A 20232-nucleotide genomic window follows, 5' to 3' on the forward strand; every position below is an offset into this window, starting at 1 on the left:
TTGCATGTCTGCCTTACAACAAACTCAACCTCAATTTATTCAAAAGCTTTGAAACGTACGTAGCGTCCGCAACTGACAGTTGAAAAACGACAAAGAAAACGGCGATGTAAATCCGGGAAACCGTTGAATAAGTTAAACTCCGATACAAATAAACATCACTATCCGTCCGTTACTCTTTTTGTCGAGAAGTTTATTCGTTTCTCCGCCGCGACACACGAACTAAATCCTTGCAACTTTTTGTTAAATGACTGCCCCGCAAATGAAGTTAGGAAAGGAAATTCGCCGAAGTTTCATAAAGGAGCCCAGCCTCCCAGTCCTCTCCCTTCACTTCTCCTCCTCACCCCCCACGGGTGCCTCTGCACCGCTTTCTTATAATTAAGTTTCCCCGTGGGAAAGCTTGTCGCGAATGTTCTCGAACAACTTTCACTTTGACAGCTTTTCTTGCAGTTTATCTATTCATGTTTTTACTTCGACGAGTTTGACATTGACATGTTTCGAGGTCAAATCAATATTTGCTCACTGCAGTTAATTCTAACCAGCTCCCTGGTTAACTAGCTAACTGTAACAACTTTAAACCTCACCTCACATGTTCACTTATATAAAACTTGTCTAATACAAATAATTGCTTGGTTATTTTATTGAAGAAGAAAACATTACTAGTAAACATCACAAAAAAATAAAAGATAACGGTTTAAAATGGAAAGCAAACCTATGAACTGCCTTACCGGGACAATGTCTTCAACCCCTCGACCATTGAGACGTAATTATTATTCGTCATTTTTGCTGATCTCATATTTCAAATACAGAATTAACAATATCATTTGCTTATTTTTTTTTTAATAATACAAATTTCTAAAAAAATGGTTTATAACCTTGATAGTCTTTGGTAAACATATCCGAACTTTATTCATATTTGATACTTAATGCTCATTTTTAATTTAACAATTTTTCAACAATTTGGAGTAGTTAAAGACGCTGTCCCAGTAAGACAAACATCCTGGTTCGATTCCTAGTTGAGACCATTATTATATATGTGCCTTATTATTTTTCACTTAGATTTATTATTATTATTTTCTTCTTCAAGCATAATTATTTTTTCAGCTCAAAAACATTTATACATTTTTCCATGTAGTAATACCATTTAAATGGGAAGACTCTCTATCATGAAATTTTAAATCTAGCTGGAGCTTCATTAGTATCTAAAAAGGATGATTATCTTTAAGTTGAATGAAGTTTCGACACTATTTTCACATATGAAGCATCCCCACCCGATGAAAATGTGACCCGAGTTCTCATTGAATTAGAAGTTGCGCCAGACTAATACTTCATTTATTTAAGTCATTCCTACATCAAAATCCGTTATTTTCATAATGTATTAAACGTAAACATAATATGTTGCAATGACAAGGTTTTATGCAAAGCACAAAGGATAACAAATTATTATTAGCAATAATTATTATCCCGAAACATAAATATAAATAGATAAATTCTTCCGAGAGTTCAATTCCCGTCGGCAGAATTTATTTTTTCTCGGAAGATTTCTTTAATAAATATTTGTGTTTTATGCTAATAATTATGTGTCCCGGAAAGACAAGGGTCCTGGGTTCGAGTCCTAGATGTGACCGTATCCTTTTCTGATTTTTCTGTTTCAGATTTTCGTTTAGAAATCGTTAATATTGTCTTCAATAATCAAATATTACAATTTGAGGTTTTACTCAATAAAAATTATTCCGAAAAATAAATATTTATTCTAGACTTGCAGAAAAAGTCAATAGATGTCGCACATTAAAAATAAAAATAATAAGATAGGTTTATCTAAAAAAAAGACGCTGTCTAGATTGTTTTTAGTTTTGGGTTAAATCTTACGATCATACATAAATATAGTTGCCAATAAAATGTGCAGTGAAAAAAATGAAGACAATGTTGATAGTTCTTATTCGAAGTATGATACAGTTAAAAGTGACCGAGGGGGATAGGGTCCCATTAGCTCAGTGGTAGAGCGGTGTCCCGGAAAGATAAGGGTCCTGGGTTCGAGTCCTAGATGTGACCGTTTCCTTTTCTGATTTTTCTGTTTCAGATTTTCGTTTAGAAATCGTTAATATTTTCTTCAATAATTAAATAATAATTATTGATTGTAATAATTTGTTTATTTACGCCCCTAGAACTTTTACACAAGACAAGCCTATATTAAATTAGTGTCTCAAAATTTACATCATAATAAAAAATAAATAAATATTTAGGAACAGCTTCTTCTTAACTTATTTTGAAGATTATACCCATTATATTATGCTCATCAGACACCTGTCCCGATAAGATCACAAATCATGTGTTCCATTCTTAGTTGTGACCGTTATATTTTAATTTTTCTATTTCTTATTCTGTCTCACGTTTCTTTTAGATTATTTTTTGTATTATCTTCTTCTTCCAAAACGCAAAAAATAGTTTTATTGCCATCCTCATAAATGGGGTGCTTAGTGAATTTTATATTTATTTCTGAATTTTCAGCACTATCATATCGTTCGTATAATACTCGTAGATTCATAAATACAAAGAAAAAAGTTACCTGCCTACATTAAATAGCAAAAATAAGAATTAAAACAAAAAAGGTAAAAATAACATGAATAATGTTGCGTACTTATTTTATACTCAAAATCATCTTAGATGCACAAATAATGAAAAATTATCACAGTTTGATTGAAATATTAGTTTGATGTTAATTTTTCAGTTCAATTACACAAATTTGTACCTCGAAAAAACACATCTAATTTATGAACCATTTTAATTAATTATGTTGCCCAGAATTTATAAAATAAAACTAATCTATACCGTTAATAATCATATTTGAAAGTAAATATTTAATTAATCTCTTTCTACATTATTTTTTTCGTGTGGTTGCAAGTAACGTTACAGGTGAATCTTATTTTCATTGCAAATATAAGAGTCATCATTTAAAAGTCATGAAAGAATATGAAAGCTGTTTCAAGTTGAAATGTTTTATAAAATATTTTCGAACTGAGGCGTGCATTCTGTATAGACACATAAGCACTGCCTACTTTACCATACTGAAATAAAAATATTAAAATTTATAAAATCGTAAGAAATCAATCCACCCTTTCAAAAATACGCGCAAAGTAGGTACCAAAAACTATTGTAGTTATGGTGTCAAATTTAGAAACTAAGTACGCCAAATAACGTCCACGTCATGTTCAAGTAGTGTTGACTGCGTTTAACACAAAATATATGGGTGTGTGCATGAATGTGCAAAAATGCCGCACCTCTTAAATTCCATATATTGATGGCGCCTCTATTAATTTATACATAATATAACTAATTATCGCAATTGCCTTTTGTTAAAATTAATACAGATATTGTTTGTTTATTTAGGTGAAAAAGGATAGATATTGTATATATCCAGTAACTGGCTTACAATGTGCACAAATTAAGCAGTTATTTGGATATTTGGTCAGCAACTTGACTAATCGTAGCGATAACTTGAATGATGAAAGTAGTCCGTGGTAAGTTTTTTTTTAAATATATATTGATTCGCTCTGTTTCATTCTGCCTACTTTGAAAACTCTGTGCACGACACTGGTTACAAGTACAATTCATCAGCGTGTTGACTCGCAACTGAAGGCTCGGATGGGTTTCTTATTTCCCCCTGGAATGTATCTACATTTTATAAGATGATACATTCACATTTCTCCTTCGATATGCACTTCCTTGAGCTGAAATAGATTAACGTACCCCGGAGGTTTCAGGAACGGAGCTTTCAGACATTCCAGTTAACGCCGCTGAAAAGGAGACGAACATAGTTAAATTACGTTTCAGAGAAAAAGAAAATACTTCCTTTGCATTTACATTACATTTCATTGCATATTCAAATATTAAAGATAAATTTAATAGTAGCTTACATTAATATAGTTATTAATGAAATTAATGTAAGCCACCTTTACTTTACGTTGTGGAATGTTGTAGTTTGAAAAAATGTGATCTCGTCATTTAAATGAAACGGTACCATCAAATCGGGTGACTATGATCAGTCTTCAACTTTGAACCTCAACAACTTTTTTTATAAAAACTGTGGAAAAATTTGACAACATATCTATTGCACATACATAAATTATTTTTTTTTTTGTAAATTTGAAATACGTTTGTATACTTAAATAATTATAGAATAATGTTTGAAGTCATCTTTCGGAGTGGGGTGACTTTGGCATTCCATTTTTCAGAGCTTATTACAAAGATACGTCACTCCCATAAATATATTTTATTTTTAATGCGAATTTGAATATTCAAGTAGTTATTTAATATATAGATAGACAATGATGTACTTTACCATATCAATAACATGAAAGTATTCTAAACGTTGTGAAATGTATAAAATGTTTTTTACATTTTTCTGTTTCAGAAAATATTTCAAAAACAGCCTCACAATTTGAACCGTAATATGTTTAAACTTAACTAGAAAACAACTAATTTGACACTTTTATTTTTGAAGCGTAATTGTTAACATTGCATTGCCCAAAAAAAATCATTGAAAAGAAGCGAGTAATTTCTGAGTGGTAGCGAGTATTGTGAAGATATACGCGATGATCAAAGTCACCCCATATTACGGTACAACCGTTTTTGGCAAAACATATTATTTTAATGGTGTTGGTAGCATTGTGCGTGCGTTTTTCTTGTAAAATAATCTGAAAACATACAAAGAAACTCACAGCATCGATAAAACTGCCATACAATGACATTTTTGATAAAAGTTAAATGGCAGGAATCCGTTATAACTCGTCATAAATATAAAACTTGAAAAATATCTTTTTATGAAAATATACATTCTACATTCTGACAAAATTTTCTATTGATTGATGCAAATTATCTAATAAAACATATTTTTTTAAATGGGATAACTAAGGTCTCATAATTTCGTATGGTTCCGGATAAAAATCTACGACGCGTATTATTTTTGAAAACCTAGCAACCCTACCGTAATGATTCAACTAGCTGTTTTCTTAGTTCGCTCAGCTTGACGTGTATATCGCAAGGGAAGACTCGTCTAGGCTGAGTGCAGATTCCGCTGATTTACAAAAATTACTCTGGAAGAAAGCATACTTCATTATCTATTGAAGTTTTTTCTAAATTATATTTAATATTTTCCTTAATTATTTATTATAAATTTAATAAGAGAATGTATTTTTTTAAATCATCCATCTACATGTTGTGTCATAATCAAAAATATATGTATTTACGTTAATTTGTTAGTTAACTCTTATTAGCTTACAATGTCTGGTTATACATTTTGTAGAAAATATTTTTTTAAATTTTAATGTGAAAAACATATTTGTAAATCAAATTCCTTAACTTGTAAAATCAAATGTGTTTTTTTAAAAGTCAATATCCAACGGAAAAAAGAAATCTAAAAGCTTTTAAATCTTACAGTAAGGGGCCAAAAAGTCCGGGGCAACTTGTGATCCCTGGGGCCCTTTTAGCCCCGAGCCGCCACAGACTTAACCCTAATTCTACCATCGTATCACGCCACTGACACCGGCCGTGCAACTTCGCTGGGGGTGCGGGGCGATGTACGATACGCCACTCATTATTTCACGATAAATTTTCTATGACCGTGTTTTAATAACAAAATAAACTTAGAAACCTTAAAAAAATGAATGTGATTTATTTATGAAATGAAACGCCTACCTTTGACAAAATGTTTGGAATTATCTACTTTATTTCTTGAAAAAAATAAATAAAACATATCTAGTATTACAGGCAAATCATTTTAAAGAGGACACTTTTGAATGTATTTGGTCTCAATTGTGCATACCGGTAGTATCAAAATTTTCAAAGAAGATTTTCAAACTAGTTTGGAACACTCATCCGATGCCTCTAACCCTGAAACTGCCCAAAGATACCCTGTTCGAAGGGACGATTATATTGATAGATGTCGCTTTTTTGTACATAGACGGTGATCAAATCGGCACAGCGCTTTATATGTTTTTTGTTTCATTCTTCAGCTTCCTAATAAAACAAAATATTGCTAAATTCAATTATTTTTTCTCCATCCGATTATACAAGCAATGGTCTATTTTAAATGGTCTTTCTAAAGTAATTTGACTAACATGGTTAAAATAATTACAAGTACAACATAGACAAATTTCCAACTGCCTTGATTAGATATATTTGAGGTTAAAGGAAGTGAAGGAGAGGATGGAGAATTTTAAAAGGAAAGTCTGGCTCTTCAGATTTGGTCCCCAGTAAAAGCTAATTAAATTTATTTTTAATTTTGAGGATACTGCTCTACTAAACCAGGTGGACATTCACTGTACACAAGTACGCACTCGCTTCTGTTGTAACTACATTCATTATTTTTACGTCAGAGAGCCATTTTGATCTTCGAAGACATCATCGATGTACCATTATGTTTCGATTAAAAACACAGAAATCTGCTTATTGATGCGATTCTCATCATTGTACATCTGGTTTGTACATTTAAAGACTTGCAATGGGTAAGTATTTTTTTAATTCCATTTAACGACTCATTCTACAAACCAAGCATCCTAAATGACTACATAATACATGCATTACCTAATGAAATCATTTAAAAATAAACGAAATTAATTGAAAAACAAAACACGGTATCGAAAGTCACTTTATTTTACCAAATTCATCAAATTTCACCAAAATATCGCTACATTACCCCACACAGAATCCTCGAGGTATTAAAGGTTTTCGATTTCAATCACCCCAGTTTGGCCGCATGAGACTTAAGAGGTAAGGCGGGATAAAAGCTTCAGATTATGTTTTCAATTTGTCAAGTTTCCTTGTCTCACCCAACCAGGTGGCGCCTCTGTTCGGAGGTTTCACTAAATCCTTTTTTATGTTGGAAACACTGACGTGTAAGAGAAATATATGAGAAAGAGTACGCGCGTTAAAGATTTTTTTTAAATAAGAGCATGGCATTGTTTTGTTTTCCGCAAGATTAAGTTAATATATCATGTAGCAGTTAAAAAATAATTTAAATTACATTTTCTGGCCCTAAGGTTTTATTAGAGATTTTTTGTCTTTAGATACGAAGGAGGGTCTTTTTAATGATTAAACTTAAAGAGTCATATTTTACTGATCCGTAAAAATGGCATAATTTCATGCGAGAAAACAAAACCGTTTGCGACAAAAATATGAATGGGAATAAAAAATTGCAGATGTTATGTAAGAGAATCAATGAATTGAATTGAAAAATTGCAAATGCTTTATTTGGGTTTCATGTTCAATCAAATTTTAAAAAATTGTAAAAAAAATATATTTGAAAATCAATGAGTGGGATTAAGAAATCGCAAATGTTATATAATGGAATCAATGAATGGAATAAAACAAATTTCAAAAATTATATTTCAGTATCAATAAATGGGAATGAAAAATTGCATATGTTTTATTACGGTTTCGATGTTAATCCTTCATCAATGCTTAAAGAAAATGTTTTTTTTAAACTTAAATTGATTTTAGAGTAACCAAAATTTTAATGATCAAACCCTTACTCTTCATTTTCGGCTAGACTTTTCAATACCAGAGCATTTCTTTTGTTTCTGGGATGGCGTGTTAAACTGCATTAAACTTAGTTTCAACACGTAAATACGCTACATTATAACAGGGACTTGGAGAAAAGTATGGGTTTACGGATAATATCGGAAATTCGTGAACATGAAATGTTAATTTTAATCACATTTAACGACTATGTATGATAGAAGACATAGAACCAAAATTTTGTATTTCCTTATGTTATTTATTGTTTATCGTGACAGACATTTATTTATTTATTAAGGCGATGCCATACATTGTGTGACATTTTGAATCAAGCCGCTAACAATAACACCCCTTATAAAGATGGCGATAAGGTTTAAATTCCCGTTCAACATCATCCGAATTTTTTGATAAATACAAGAAAAAAACATTTTCCACACGTTACAATAAATCCGTAACCAAAAATGCGTTCGTAAGTAGAAGATTTTGAATTTTTAAGCAGTTTTTAGGGGCCTGATACATTATTTTTTCTAGGCTTATTAAAAGACTTATCTAAAAAATACTGGATGATCTAGTAGGCCAAGCTGTGTTCTATTCGCAGTATTTAATAAAAGCATCTAAAATATTTCTAAGTGATCAAATTTTCAAACCAAAAAAACATGAATTTTCATTGCTTGTCATCGCCTTAAGGCCTTATTGGGCTTTAACAATAAGTTTATAAATAAAATTAAAAAGTTAACTTTAAATTAATAAGTTTTAAAAATGAAACATGAAAAAAATTATATAAGTTTAGTACATAACATGATTACTAATACTTTAAAGGGGAATTTAAAATCAAAGACGCAGCCAAAATATAGTTATGCAAATTTCATATTTATCAGAATGACAACAAATTAGTTAGACACTTTTACCTGGCGGGATGCGACCACAGAAGCCTCTGTCAATTGGCGCACTCAACCCTTGCTAATGTCTGCCTCTTCTGCCCTCTACTGGCTAATTGACCCCATGGCCTCCATTTCCTCTATTTTGAATCTAAGGCTTCCTTCACACGGGACACTCTGTGTCCGGATTCTGTGTCCCAAGCCACCGTCTCGATATAGAAGTAGATGGGAGCGTTCAGACAGAATTCAGCGTGTGGTGGCGCTGAATTCTGTGTCCCGGCAGTGTCCCGTCGGTGTCCCGATTGGCGGTGGCTGGGACACTGTCTGATTCTCTCGGCCCCTCTCCTACATTCAGTTCTATGAGAGCATTCACACGGGACACAACTCTTCATTCGCTTCTCTGTTATATATTTATTTTGTTTTCATTTTATTTATTTTATTTCTACATTATGGCGAGTTTCGATATAGAAAAGTTCATTGAAATGGTTCGGGAAAGACCAGCGATCTGGGATAATAACTTAGCTGAATACAGCAATAACATAGTTAAGCAAAAGTGCTGGCTGGAAGTTTTTGTTGAGATGGAAGAAGGTTTTGAGGAACTCCCACAAGACAAGAAAGTGGAAAAAAGTAAGTAATAATAATTGTACACTTTTTTGTTGATTTTTTATTTCAATATAAGTAAATAAACTTTAATAATAAAATGAAAATTACATCAGGAATATTATAAGTAAAGAAAGAAACATTTTTTTAAATTAATTATGTGCATAAATTAATTTACTACTTAGTGAAATTATGTGGGCTAAATAAATGCAACATTTTGAAGTAAATATATAAAAATACACAAAAATAGTCAAATTCTGTTGTTCTGCCATGGCGAACTCCCTTCACCAACAAAATAGTCAGCAAACGATTCTCTGATTTTCATTGGTTGCACCCGGCGGTTACCATTGTCGGGTTCATCTGGAATATCTAATAACCCTGGGCAGGTTAGGGTATCATCAAAGTTAAACCCATCTCTTGTTCTTATAAAATTGTGTAAAACAACGCATGCTTTAATTATATAATTAGCGAAATCTACTTCTACGTTTATCGGCCGGTGAAAAATGTGCCATTTATTGGAAAGTATTCCGAAGGCACATTCAATATGTCTTCGTGCTCTACTTAAACGGTAATTAAACACCCTTTTCTTCACACTTAGGCATTTTCCAGGATAAGGTCTCATAACATGTTTAGATAAACCAAATGCCTCATCTCCTACAAAAACAAATGGAATTTTTTCATTTTGATTACTTCCTATAGCTACTGATGCAGGAATATTCAATGTATTTGATTGTATTTCTCGCCAAAGATGGGATTCTTGAAATATACCTGAGTCCGAATCCTTTCCATACGATCCAATGTCGACATAAGTAAAAAGATAGTTGCTGTCACAAGCTGCGAGTAAAACAATTGAACAATATTTTTTATAATTATAATACAGAGACCCTGAATTAGCGGGTTTAATTATCCTAACGTGTTTACCATCTAGTGCTCCTATACAATTTGGATAGTTGGCATTTCGCTTGAACCCCTCTGCGATTTTCCTAAACTTTTCTTCAGTTGGTAAAGGAATCCATTCAGATCTTAAATTCCAGATCAGTAGACAAGTGTGGTGCACAATTTTGGAAATTGTTGATAAGCCAATTCTGTAGGTGTAGAACATGTCCGAAAAGTAACACCCGACAGCCAAATATCTGAAACAAAAGAATTGATTGCGTCAAAACGCAGTATTTTGTTTAAACTTTGTATAAACATGTCTTAATTATAATTGTAAACAAAATTCAATATTTTTTAGGTGCTGAAATACAAAGAAAGTGGAAGAGTCTGAGAAATAGTTATTCAAGGGAACTAGCAAAACAAAAACAAAGTAAGTCAGGTGATGCAGCATCGAGCCGAAAAACTTATGTATATTTCGATATTCTAAGCTTTTTAAAACCTGCCATTCAGAAAAGTAGTACTGAATCAAGTTTGGAACCAGTTGACGAAGGAACTGATGAGCAGTCGACACAATTTCTTCAGGACGACGCTGCAACTAATCCTCAGGCAGGGACGTCTACAGATAAGCCCGAAAGCTCTTCTGCAGGAAGTAAAAGTAGAAAAAGGAAACAAAATGTGGTTGAGAGTGAGGATCAATTAGCAGCTCTCAACAAAACTTTGAGGGAGTCAATGAATTTACGTTTGCGGAAAGACGAGGAAGATGATGATAAATTATTTTTGCTCTCACTTCATGCCCATTTGAAATCTGTTCCAGAACATAAAAAAATTTTTGCTAAGTCTGATCTCCTTCAAGTTTTGGCAAAATATAACGCACCTAGTCCCCCCCTCCCTCCCACACAAACACATTTTCCATCTTTTCCTATGAATTCACCTCCAAATTTTCATTATCCTGCAAGAGTGCCTCATCAATCGCAAGTTGCGCCTTTTGGTTATTCTAATGAAACTGGAAATATGGTTCACTACTCACAGACTGGTGATAACAGATCTCTTCAGTCTACATGTACACCCTCACCAATGACTGCTGAGTCTGATGATTCTATAATTTCCCTACTTAATTAATGCACAGTTTTCAATACTTATGTATCTAGTATTCTATTTGTTTATTATTTTATAAAAATATAAGTTTTTAAATTAAACAAGTATTTGTTTTTTTACTTACCGAATAGTCACAGCTAGTCTCTCTTTTCCAGGGATACATTTTCTCATATTTGTATCTTGAAATGTCAGCGGAATCCTTAATTTCTCATACAGTTCAAAAAATGATGAAATTGACATTCGAAAGTAATTGAAAAATTTTTTTTCGTCTTCCAATAGATCATTAAAAACAGTATGAAAAATCCCTTTTCCCTGTCTGCTGGATATAATTGGATGTACCCATAATTTTCTTTTACGTTTTATTTTCTTTTTTTTTAAACAATTTGAAATTATACATACAAGTGCAACCATCTCCTCTGGCTCAAGCATGTTGACTGACGAGTGAAGAATACAGATAAAAAGGATGGTTTTGGATGACGTCAGAGCCACAGCGTGTCCCTGCAGTGTCCCGCGGATTTGGGTGCCCAGTGGCTCAAGATTCTGAGTCCGGACACAGAATCCGGACACAGAGTGTCCCGTGTGAAGGAAGCCTAATTCACAGAGGACACACAGCTGCCCAGTGCCCGATGCCTATACCCTCCTCCCCTCCCCGCAGGGTCAGTTTTTCAAACGATCGTATTTTAATCTTGTACTTGTAAAACGATATGGGCGATATTCGACATTATTAAGATTTATTAATTATCTCTAACTCTCAAATAATCCACACCATTGAGAAAACTAGGTACGAGTATTAATTTTTTTTTCCAAGACCCGCTTCATTGTAGTGAGAATATTGACGGATAAGTAGCAAAACTGACCCCACCGTACGCGAATAATGGAAGTGGCGTGGCGAGCTAAACATCGGCTACAGCAAAAAGCTTTTTATAAAAGCACACACCCGCCCGGCACCGGCTACAGGCTAGAGCCCACCCTACCTTACCGGACGTGTTCCCAGCCATTGTTGGAATTCCATTGTAAGCTTTAAACTGTAATAGTCTTACACGACTTGTAATTCAATCGAAAGAGCTTTTGTTGGAGAGTGTTAAGTTTTCGTGTAATAATAATTGTTCCTGTAGTTATAAAGAACCTCTATGAAGAAAGGAGCGCGGTCTTAATTCATTTCACAAAGGACCATTTCTCCCGGGGTGCAGGGAGCATGCATATTTTTACAGCGGGCATCAATCTTCCTTTTAAATCTATTTGGTTTAAACAAAATAGCTTTTAACCTCATCCTACATAACAGATTAAACGTATAGCTAGCTATCTTTAACGATCATGTTATATGTATATATTCTATTCAATTTTTTATTTTTTTCTCCCAATTATATTGCTTTTTTGTGATGATATTTTGAGATTTTGTCATCAAGCTACCTTAAAAATTATCTGTCTATATTTCTAAATAGATTCATAATTTATTTAGAAATATTCCAGGACGACTTTATTTTTCCAATAGATTTACCATTTTTGAATATATCCCAAATTAAAATACTGCTTTTGAAAGCTGATGAAAGACCATTTCTGATTTAAATATTGCTAATGAAATAAATTACAAAAAAAAAAAAAAATTTTAACATTACTTTATTGCTAATCGATTTATTTTTTCTTGTATAATCTAGAAACTTTTATAGAAATATATTTACTAAAAAAAACATAATTAATTACAAAAACATATTACAAAGGTTATTTTTTATTAACATTTTTATTCATTCCATCCAAAAATAACTAATAAAAAATCACGATTCGAAATATCTGTCAAATCTTAAACTATTTATTTTGAAAATAACAGAGGGCGACACTACCGTATACAAGAATCCTAAACTGAACAGTCGCTAAGATAATAATACTATCAGATATTACACAGCAATACAAAAGGAGATAAAAACTACTTGTATGACTTTATCTCAGTTTGTGTCGTAAAGTACATACATAAAAATGCGCTACTAATATAGAAGTACGGTGTACCTACTAAAATTCACATAATTTCTGAGGGGTTGAAACAGGATTAGATCGACCGTAGACTACTTATAACAATTAAACAGAGAAAATAAATATTATTGGGTTTCTGCAAACTTTAGTTCTTTCGAAAGGAATGTTTTACCAATGTTTCCACATACAACACATGCATTGTTTATAACCAAGAAGAAATAAAAACACTATTGGGACAATTTGGATTAATAATGAATGTAAATGTAAGAAAGTATAAGTTCCGAACTGCTAATCCTATTAAGTACACCTCATTTCTGTTTCAGCCCTTGAACTAGAACTAGGTAGTTGTAGTTGTATGTAAAGCTAGAAGCCACCACCACCCCTTCGTGTGGACTCTGGTTTCCATTAAGGAGTTGGGTGGTAAACCTTAACTAACCCGGGGATTTGCGGTTCGTAACTCACCACCTTCGAGACCTCTTACAGAAGTAGGTACTGAACCCAAGGTACTACAATGTACTGTACAGACTGGGTTAACCAGCTATAGGCCGCCTTTCCGACGCCACGGTTGGCGAAAGCTTTCTAAATACCACGGAAGAAACAAAAAAAAGCTTAGGAAAAAGGTTCATTCTTTGTTGAAGCCGAATGAAGTGAAAGCTATGAGATTAATCTAAATTTATAATAGAGATTGAGTTTCATGTTTAACTTTTCGTTGTAATATTGTAATTTTTTTACAATACGATTGACCTTAAAATAACAGCTTTTTAGATTTTAAGGTGATGCCCCTTGAAAACTTTCGAAATCAGGCGAAATCACGCACTCTTTACGCAGATGACGATATGATTGAAATTCCCGCTTAACCTGTCAGTCTATTTAATTTACGCAAAAATGCATGTTTTATTTTATTTTGTGAAGTTCAGGCACAAATATTAAATCTTTTTCCTATCGTTATCTAAGGAACTCAATTATCCATATCGTGCAATAAACAAACATCCGAAAGTAGTAAATAAGATATTCTGCACTTAGAAGCTTTTTTTATGGGCCCGGTACTTTATTTTTTTCTAGGTTCATAAAAAGAGATAGATTAAAAAAATAGTCAATATAGTAAAAGTCAAAAAGTGTTCTACTCGCAGTATTTAATAAAAGAGTCTTTAATATTTCCAGGCGATCAAATTTTTATACAAACGAAATATGATTTAGCATTATTTTGCATTGCATCGCCTTAAGCTGTTTTATATTCGGTCAGTCAGAAAGTGAAAAAAAAAACATTGTAAAATAATTTTGACAACATAATAAGTTCGTGAATAAAATTACCAGCAACACCAAACCTTTTGTTTGTTGATTTAAAAATTTACATAGGAACACGACTTATATTCACAGGCGTCATAATTTAACTATTAACTTTGTAGTCTACATTACAAAATCTTCATAGTAAAAAAAGAGAGGTACTTTCAAAAAATGAGAAAGAGAGGTACTTTCAAAAAATTTTTGAAATACATATCATTAAAACTTAATTTTTTTATACGAATCCGATTCTTTGTGATATGATATTATGAATAAAAATAAAATATTATATTTGTAATTATTACATCTAGTACCTAGGTAATTTTTTAATACGAATCTGCTATTCTCCTAGTGATCCTTTGCATAAAAGTCTTACATGCGTACCTTTTAATACATAATAATTTAATAAAATTTAACATTTCGTTTGCAAGTATTTTTTCACTAGAGCGTAAATATTTACATGTAAATAAATAAATAAAACTAAAAAAATGCAGTTCTATTATGTTTTGAACGGTCAGTGGTTGAGTTTGCTTCGCATCTGGTTCCCACAGATTAATATATAATATATCTAAAATGTGAGGCATCAATATTAATACTTTTCAAGCAATATTTTTTGCTTACTGTGATAGTAGTAGGAGATTTTCAAATACAGATTTCAAGATATCTGTAACCCCGGAATGTTTGAATTTATTAAAAAATAGGGTTGGCTCACAAATTGTTTTGATTGGCACTGGTGGTCCTAGGGTTATAGGTAATTATCAGTTAGGACAATTCAATGCTGCATATTCAATGTCCAATCGGCTGTTACAATAGCGGGAAAATAAAAGATACTTCCAATAAAACCGATTGAAATACGCAACATTGTTACTTAATACGGTACTTTTCCGTAGTTTTACGGTGCGCAGAATTGTAGCCTGTTATTTGTACCGCGGTGGTTCGGGACAAAATACCGCAAATCGGCGACAAAATAAAAACGGGAAACTTTTCAATAGCTCCAGGTACATTGGAATAAATGTGGAGCTTCCGCACAGAATAATGTCCTGTGAAATATTGGCGCAAAATTCAATTCGTTTGAAATATTGGCGCTAAATTCGATTCGCGTTATTTTTCCAACATGTGTTTGTTTTACTCTCCGGTCCACCGTGTAAACATCGGGAAATAGGGATGCGCCGAAAACATTAATGTAACGAAATCATCTGTATAATCTTGCAATCTTATTTGACCATCGTTGTTTTGCTGTTTTTAGATGAAAACGGATTTTAAATCAGTTTTAACCACTTTAGCGATTTTAGACATATTATGGTTTTTAGGCTCAGCAGGAATGAGTTCTTGAACTCGAGTCCTTTGCGGAAAGCAGATTCTACTCCTACTCCTTTTTCTCGGACCCGAATGCATCTTCGTATGTGTCCAGCGCTCGGCAGTGTGGCTCCCCGGCATCCGAGTCCTCCCATATTTGCCTCACTTGCCCAAGTTCTCAGTGGGCGGTGACTTAACGCTCACCAAGAATACCGTCCAGACCCGCACCATAACACGCACCGGTGCGAGTCCTGGTCCTGGTCCTGGTCCGGACTGAGTACTCTGCTGGAACCGTGCGTCATACAATTCGTACCCAAGAACTTGGAACCCGGACCCACTCCTAGAACTCCTAGAGTTCTTTTAAAAGGAATCACTCCTCGGAGGCCTCCGGTAAAACGCAGAACCTACTCCTCTCTATTATTGCAAAAACGTTTTGAGCTATCGCTGGCCATAATGTGTCAAATTTATTGAATCTAAAAATATGGGAAAAACGGTGAAATTTAGGTAAATTTATTGGCCTCGAACAGCAGTAAGCAGTTTCATATGTTTCCATTTGAATGATTGAGTTTCCATGATTTGAGGAATTATATTAAATAAATAATAAAGTAAATTTACATATTTGCCAACAATTGCTCGAGTTCTTTAAAGCTCATCAACGGAGTTTAAAAATGTAAATATTTACGGATTTATTTGTCTTTATTTTACAGTTAACTGTGCACTGTAACTGATTTTAATGCATAGAGCTATACAATAAGAAGCGATATTGCGTACTAATGTCTCATCAAACGTGTTCCACTATTATAATGCTATAAACGGTGCGCATAGATCGGATTCGGTAGTTTTAGTAAGAGCATTGAGAACGTTTGAGGTCCATTTTGAGGTAAAAAAGATGAATCTATTTGTTCGCTTCATGTCTCATCGAAATGTAATACATCAATGTTTAAATAGTAGCTATATTGTTTCGTGAACCTGTGCCGGGTTTTCACTTGTTCACGTGTGTTTTATAGGTAGTATTTTCATTCATCGATTATACGATTAGCCTGAAGAAAATAGCAGTTTTAAATTATTAATATTGTGGACATTGTTTCTCTTTTCGAAGTAATACATATTTTTTACGAAAGTTATCAATTGATTAGAAATATTCTTCTCTTTCCTCGTGGTCTGCTTCTATCAAAATTTTGATATCATAACTGGTACCTGAACCCTTGACAATTAAGCACCTCCCTACCAGCACCCATTTCCCACAAAAATCTCATCGTTAGTCGAATGTAATGCAGGTTGCGTTTTTTTACCGAAATGAAAATTTGTGTTCCGCGACCACTTTAATTATGTTTAAAGCGTGTAAAAATATTAATGATAACTGATGCCATTTATTTTTATTCATAAACTACATCTAAACTAACAAACTAACCATCACGCCGTTTCCCCGCAGGGGTAGGCAGAGAGGACAGACCGTGAAACAACTCGGTCTTAGCACGCACTCCTTTATTCACATTCATTCATCGTCTCATACATACTCTTCTATTATTCTGACTCTTCAAATGGCCCGACTAAAATAGGTATCTGATTCACTTGATAGTGCCATGTCTTCCTCGGGCGTCCCCGACTTCTGCTACCATTCCTATTTGCGACATATATTCTCCTTACACTCTTTTCTTCGCTCATTCGCTCTACATGCCCCAACCATCTAAGTGTCCCTTTCTTAATTTTACTCATTACGCTTACATCAACCTTGCACTCTTTGCGGATCTCCACATTTCTCACACGACCGTACATGGTTTTACCAAGCATACGCCTTTATATCATAATAATATAATATTTTGTAGAGTTAAATTATGTTGGTATTGGTAACAATAATCAAAAAAACAAACTTTTAAATTTGATTTGGGCGAGTTAAGTCACTATTGCACGGCCTTCGTTGATGATCTATTATTTACGGAAGATTTTAAATTTTTCACAATTTGTTAATTGTCTTGTTTTGTAAGGTAAATTTTTGTTTATTTTCTTCGCAAATAGTCTAAAGTTTCTTTGTCGATATACTCGTATTGTATTTGTTTTGGGTGTCTTAAAGAGTGTGTTGGTTTAATACCACGAGTTTTGTGTACTTTGTGTATTTTCGTAGAATGTACTTGTTTTTTTTTAGGCGAGCTTTCAAACAACTAACACTCTTGTGTAGAATATATCTAGAGTGCTCAATATTATGGGGACTTTGAGTATAACTTAAATGACTAATTTTATAGTCTTTTAAATTGAATACATGTCTGATAGTTTTGCACCTCCCCGTGCGACCATTCCACATTCAATTTGACTGTCAAAGATAATGGTATTTAAATAAATAAATAAATTGTGTAGGTTTTTTCGTGAAACCTAACTAGGAAATGTTTATTCTATTTAATATGAGCATCAAACCTAAGTCAAAGGTATTTATCATCGGGACATTAACAGTATTCATCGTCAATACATGACCGTTCATATACTTTATTAAATAGCATTTTGCCATAAAATCAATAAAATGTATATATTAATTTATTTTTTTATTCGTGTTCTCGACAGAACGGTTATGAACCAATAAATTACAAATTTGAGGTACGTGTAAGTATAAAAAGTCATGGAGTCAGTTTTTACTATTCTGTGACTTGCATCAAAAGATATGTAGAAGTATTGGTTTTTGGAGTATATAAATGTGCATTGGATCTCCAACGAGTATACTCGTTAATCAGATATAAATTAACACCTTTCAAATTATGTCGATTCTCACCGTTCGAGAGCATGTTTAGCTTCAGACAACAGATTTCTTCTCATGCAACTGATTATAAATACATCAATGTGAAAATTTATTACGCCAATATACGCCGACGCATAGTGTGAACCGGTGTGGTTTAAACGTACATCCCTGCACGTGGAAGTGAGGCTATTTGGTAGAAGGTAGTGCCTGCAAAGGTAGTAGCAGGATATAGGGGATATGGATCTGTTATTGTTCAGTTTAATTAGTTTGCACAAATCATAATGCAAAGCGGTCTGTAGTTTGGGTGTAATTGTATCGCAGTTTGCGCATTGTGCACCGCTAAACAGATGATTGCGTTTTCAAATTATGGTACAGCAGCTTTTAATTGATATATTTTGATTTGCCGATTTAGCGGTAAAAATGGTTGGGTGTAATTTAATTTGCAGACCTCGTTGCCATAAATAAAATACAAATATTTAAAAATTAAAAAAACTCAATTGTAAATTAGTTTTTTGAAAAAAATTGATATTTTAAACACAATTATTAATTCTCATTGATTCTGATAAAATTTAACGGATTAAATTTTAAACTGGTTCTAACTGATAGTTCAAAGAAAGTCATAATCTTACACATTTTACAATGATAAAATGTAAAATGTGTCAGATTATACAACTTTGATAATGGATTTAATTATTTTTAAATTGATACACATGATGGACAGTACAAGTCTGTGCTATTTGTACATCATATTATGGTATATTCATTGTATATCATAATATGCTATATTAATTGTATATCCTATTATGCTATATTAATTGTACATCATATTATGCTGTATTAATTGTACATCATATTATGCTATATTCATTGAATATCATATTATCCTATATTAATTGAATATCATATTATGCCATATTAATTGTATATCATATTATGCTATATTAATTGAATATCATATTGTGCCATATTAACTGTATATCATATTATGCTATATTATTATTTTTTGAAATATTATTTCGCATAATTTTATTTTCACGAAATAATATTTCATCACTTTGTAGAATAAACTGTTTGGCATATTGGCTTTATCCTTTTTTAGAAGTCTGATTTCGTCGCACGTCCGTTCGTTATACAAGTGAATGTCCATTTTGTGTTTATTTTGTTGTTGAAAAATATTTTTGTAACAGGTTATTCATTATTGTATGTATTAATATCATCGCGGTTCACTGTTAGCCAATTTAACCTTTTTTACATTTTAGTTACTTTTGAAATTATTTTTAGCATAGCTCTATATTGGATAATTTGCAGATCATTTTGTTCGATTATGTCTTTTCACAAGAAAAGATTCATTGAGCAGTATTTAAAATGTGTAACAATAACCATTCGAGTGATTGGTGTCATATCTATATATATATATATATATACATATATATAGATAACAAACTTGGCATTTTATGTCACAAATCGCTCGAGTGGATAAAGGAGTTGTATATAGTGATTGTATTTTTTCATAATTGAACATATTGATAGTATTAAATGCGATAAAATGAAAAACACCCAACGGTTTTGAAATCGTAATTTTTTTTTCTTTATGCATAAAATATATTTGAATACAATTTTTTACATGCTTTTGGACTACCACACTAGACACATGTCCGTATTATGGTAGTCGAAATTTGTGTATAATTATATAAATGCAATACAATGATTCATTTGTTGATATATTATTTTGTGAAATGTAATGTATTTGTAAAATAGGTAATACTTTAACTGAAACTAATAAAGAGATGAAAATAAAGATAAATTAATAAATTATTTTAAAAAAAAATTTAAACGGAATTTAAATGAAAAAGAAAATAACCATGTCAGGCATTTTTTAAAATAGTTCCTTCCCTTCATAAATAACCAATTCTGAATATATAATATTAGGTAGATTGAATCTTGTAAAAATAAAAATAAGGTACGATACAAATAAAAATAAAAGATAATGTTAGGGATAATAGA

The 20232-nt window shown here is 32.4% G+C and overlaps 2 protein-coding genes across 2 annotated transcripts in view; both read left to right on the forward strand.

The window, feature by feature from the left end:
- The window catches only part of LOC149423856 (delta-sarcoglycan-like), an 82134-nt gene that overhangs the window by 45757 nt on the left and 16145 nt on the right, over positions 1-20232 (forward strand). The gene's annotated exons all lie outside the window — the stretch shown is intronic.
- On the forward strand, positions 8750-11092 carry LOC149423857 (uncharacterized). The gene is made up of 2 exons (XM_089632158.1): positions 8750-9017; positions 10225-11092. The coding sequence occupies exons 1-2, from the start codon at positions 8750-8752 to the stop codon at positions 10983-10985; spliced, it is 1029 nt and encodes a 342-aa protein (XP_089488284.1). The 3' UTR covers positions 10986-11092.

Source organism: Hesperophylax consimilis, chromosome 5 (assembly GCF_061612785.1).
Source record: "Hesperophylax consimilis isolate HC1 chromosome 5, BYU_Hcon_1.0, whole genome shotgun sequence".
Classification (NCBI taxonomy): domain Eukaryota; kingdom Metazoa; phylum Arthropoda; class Insecta; order Trichoptera; family Limnephilidae; genus Hesperophylax; species Hesperophylax consimilis.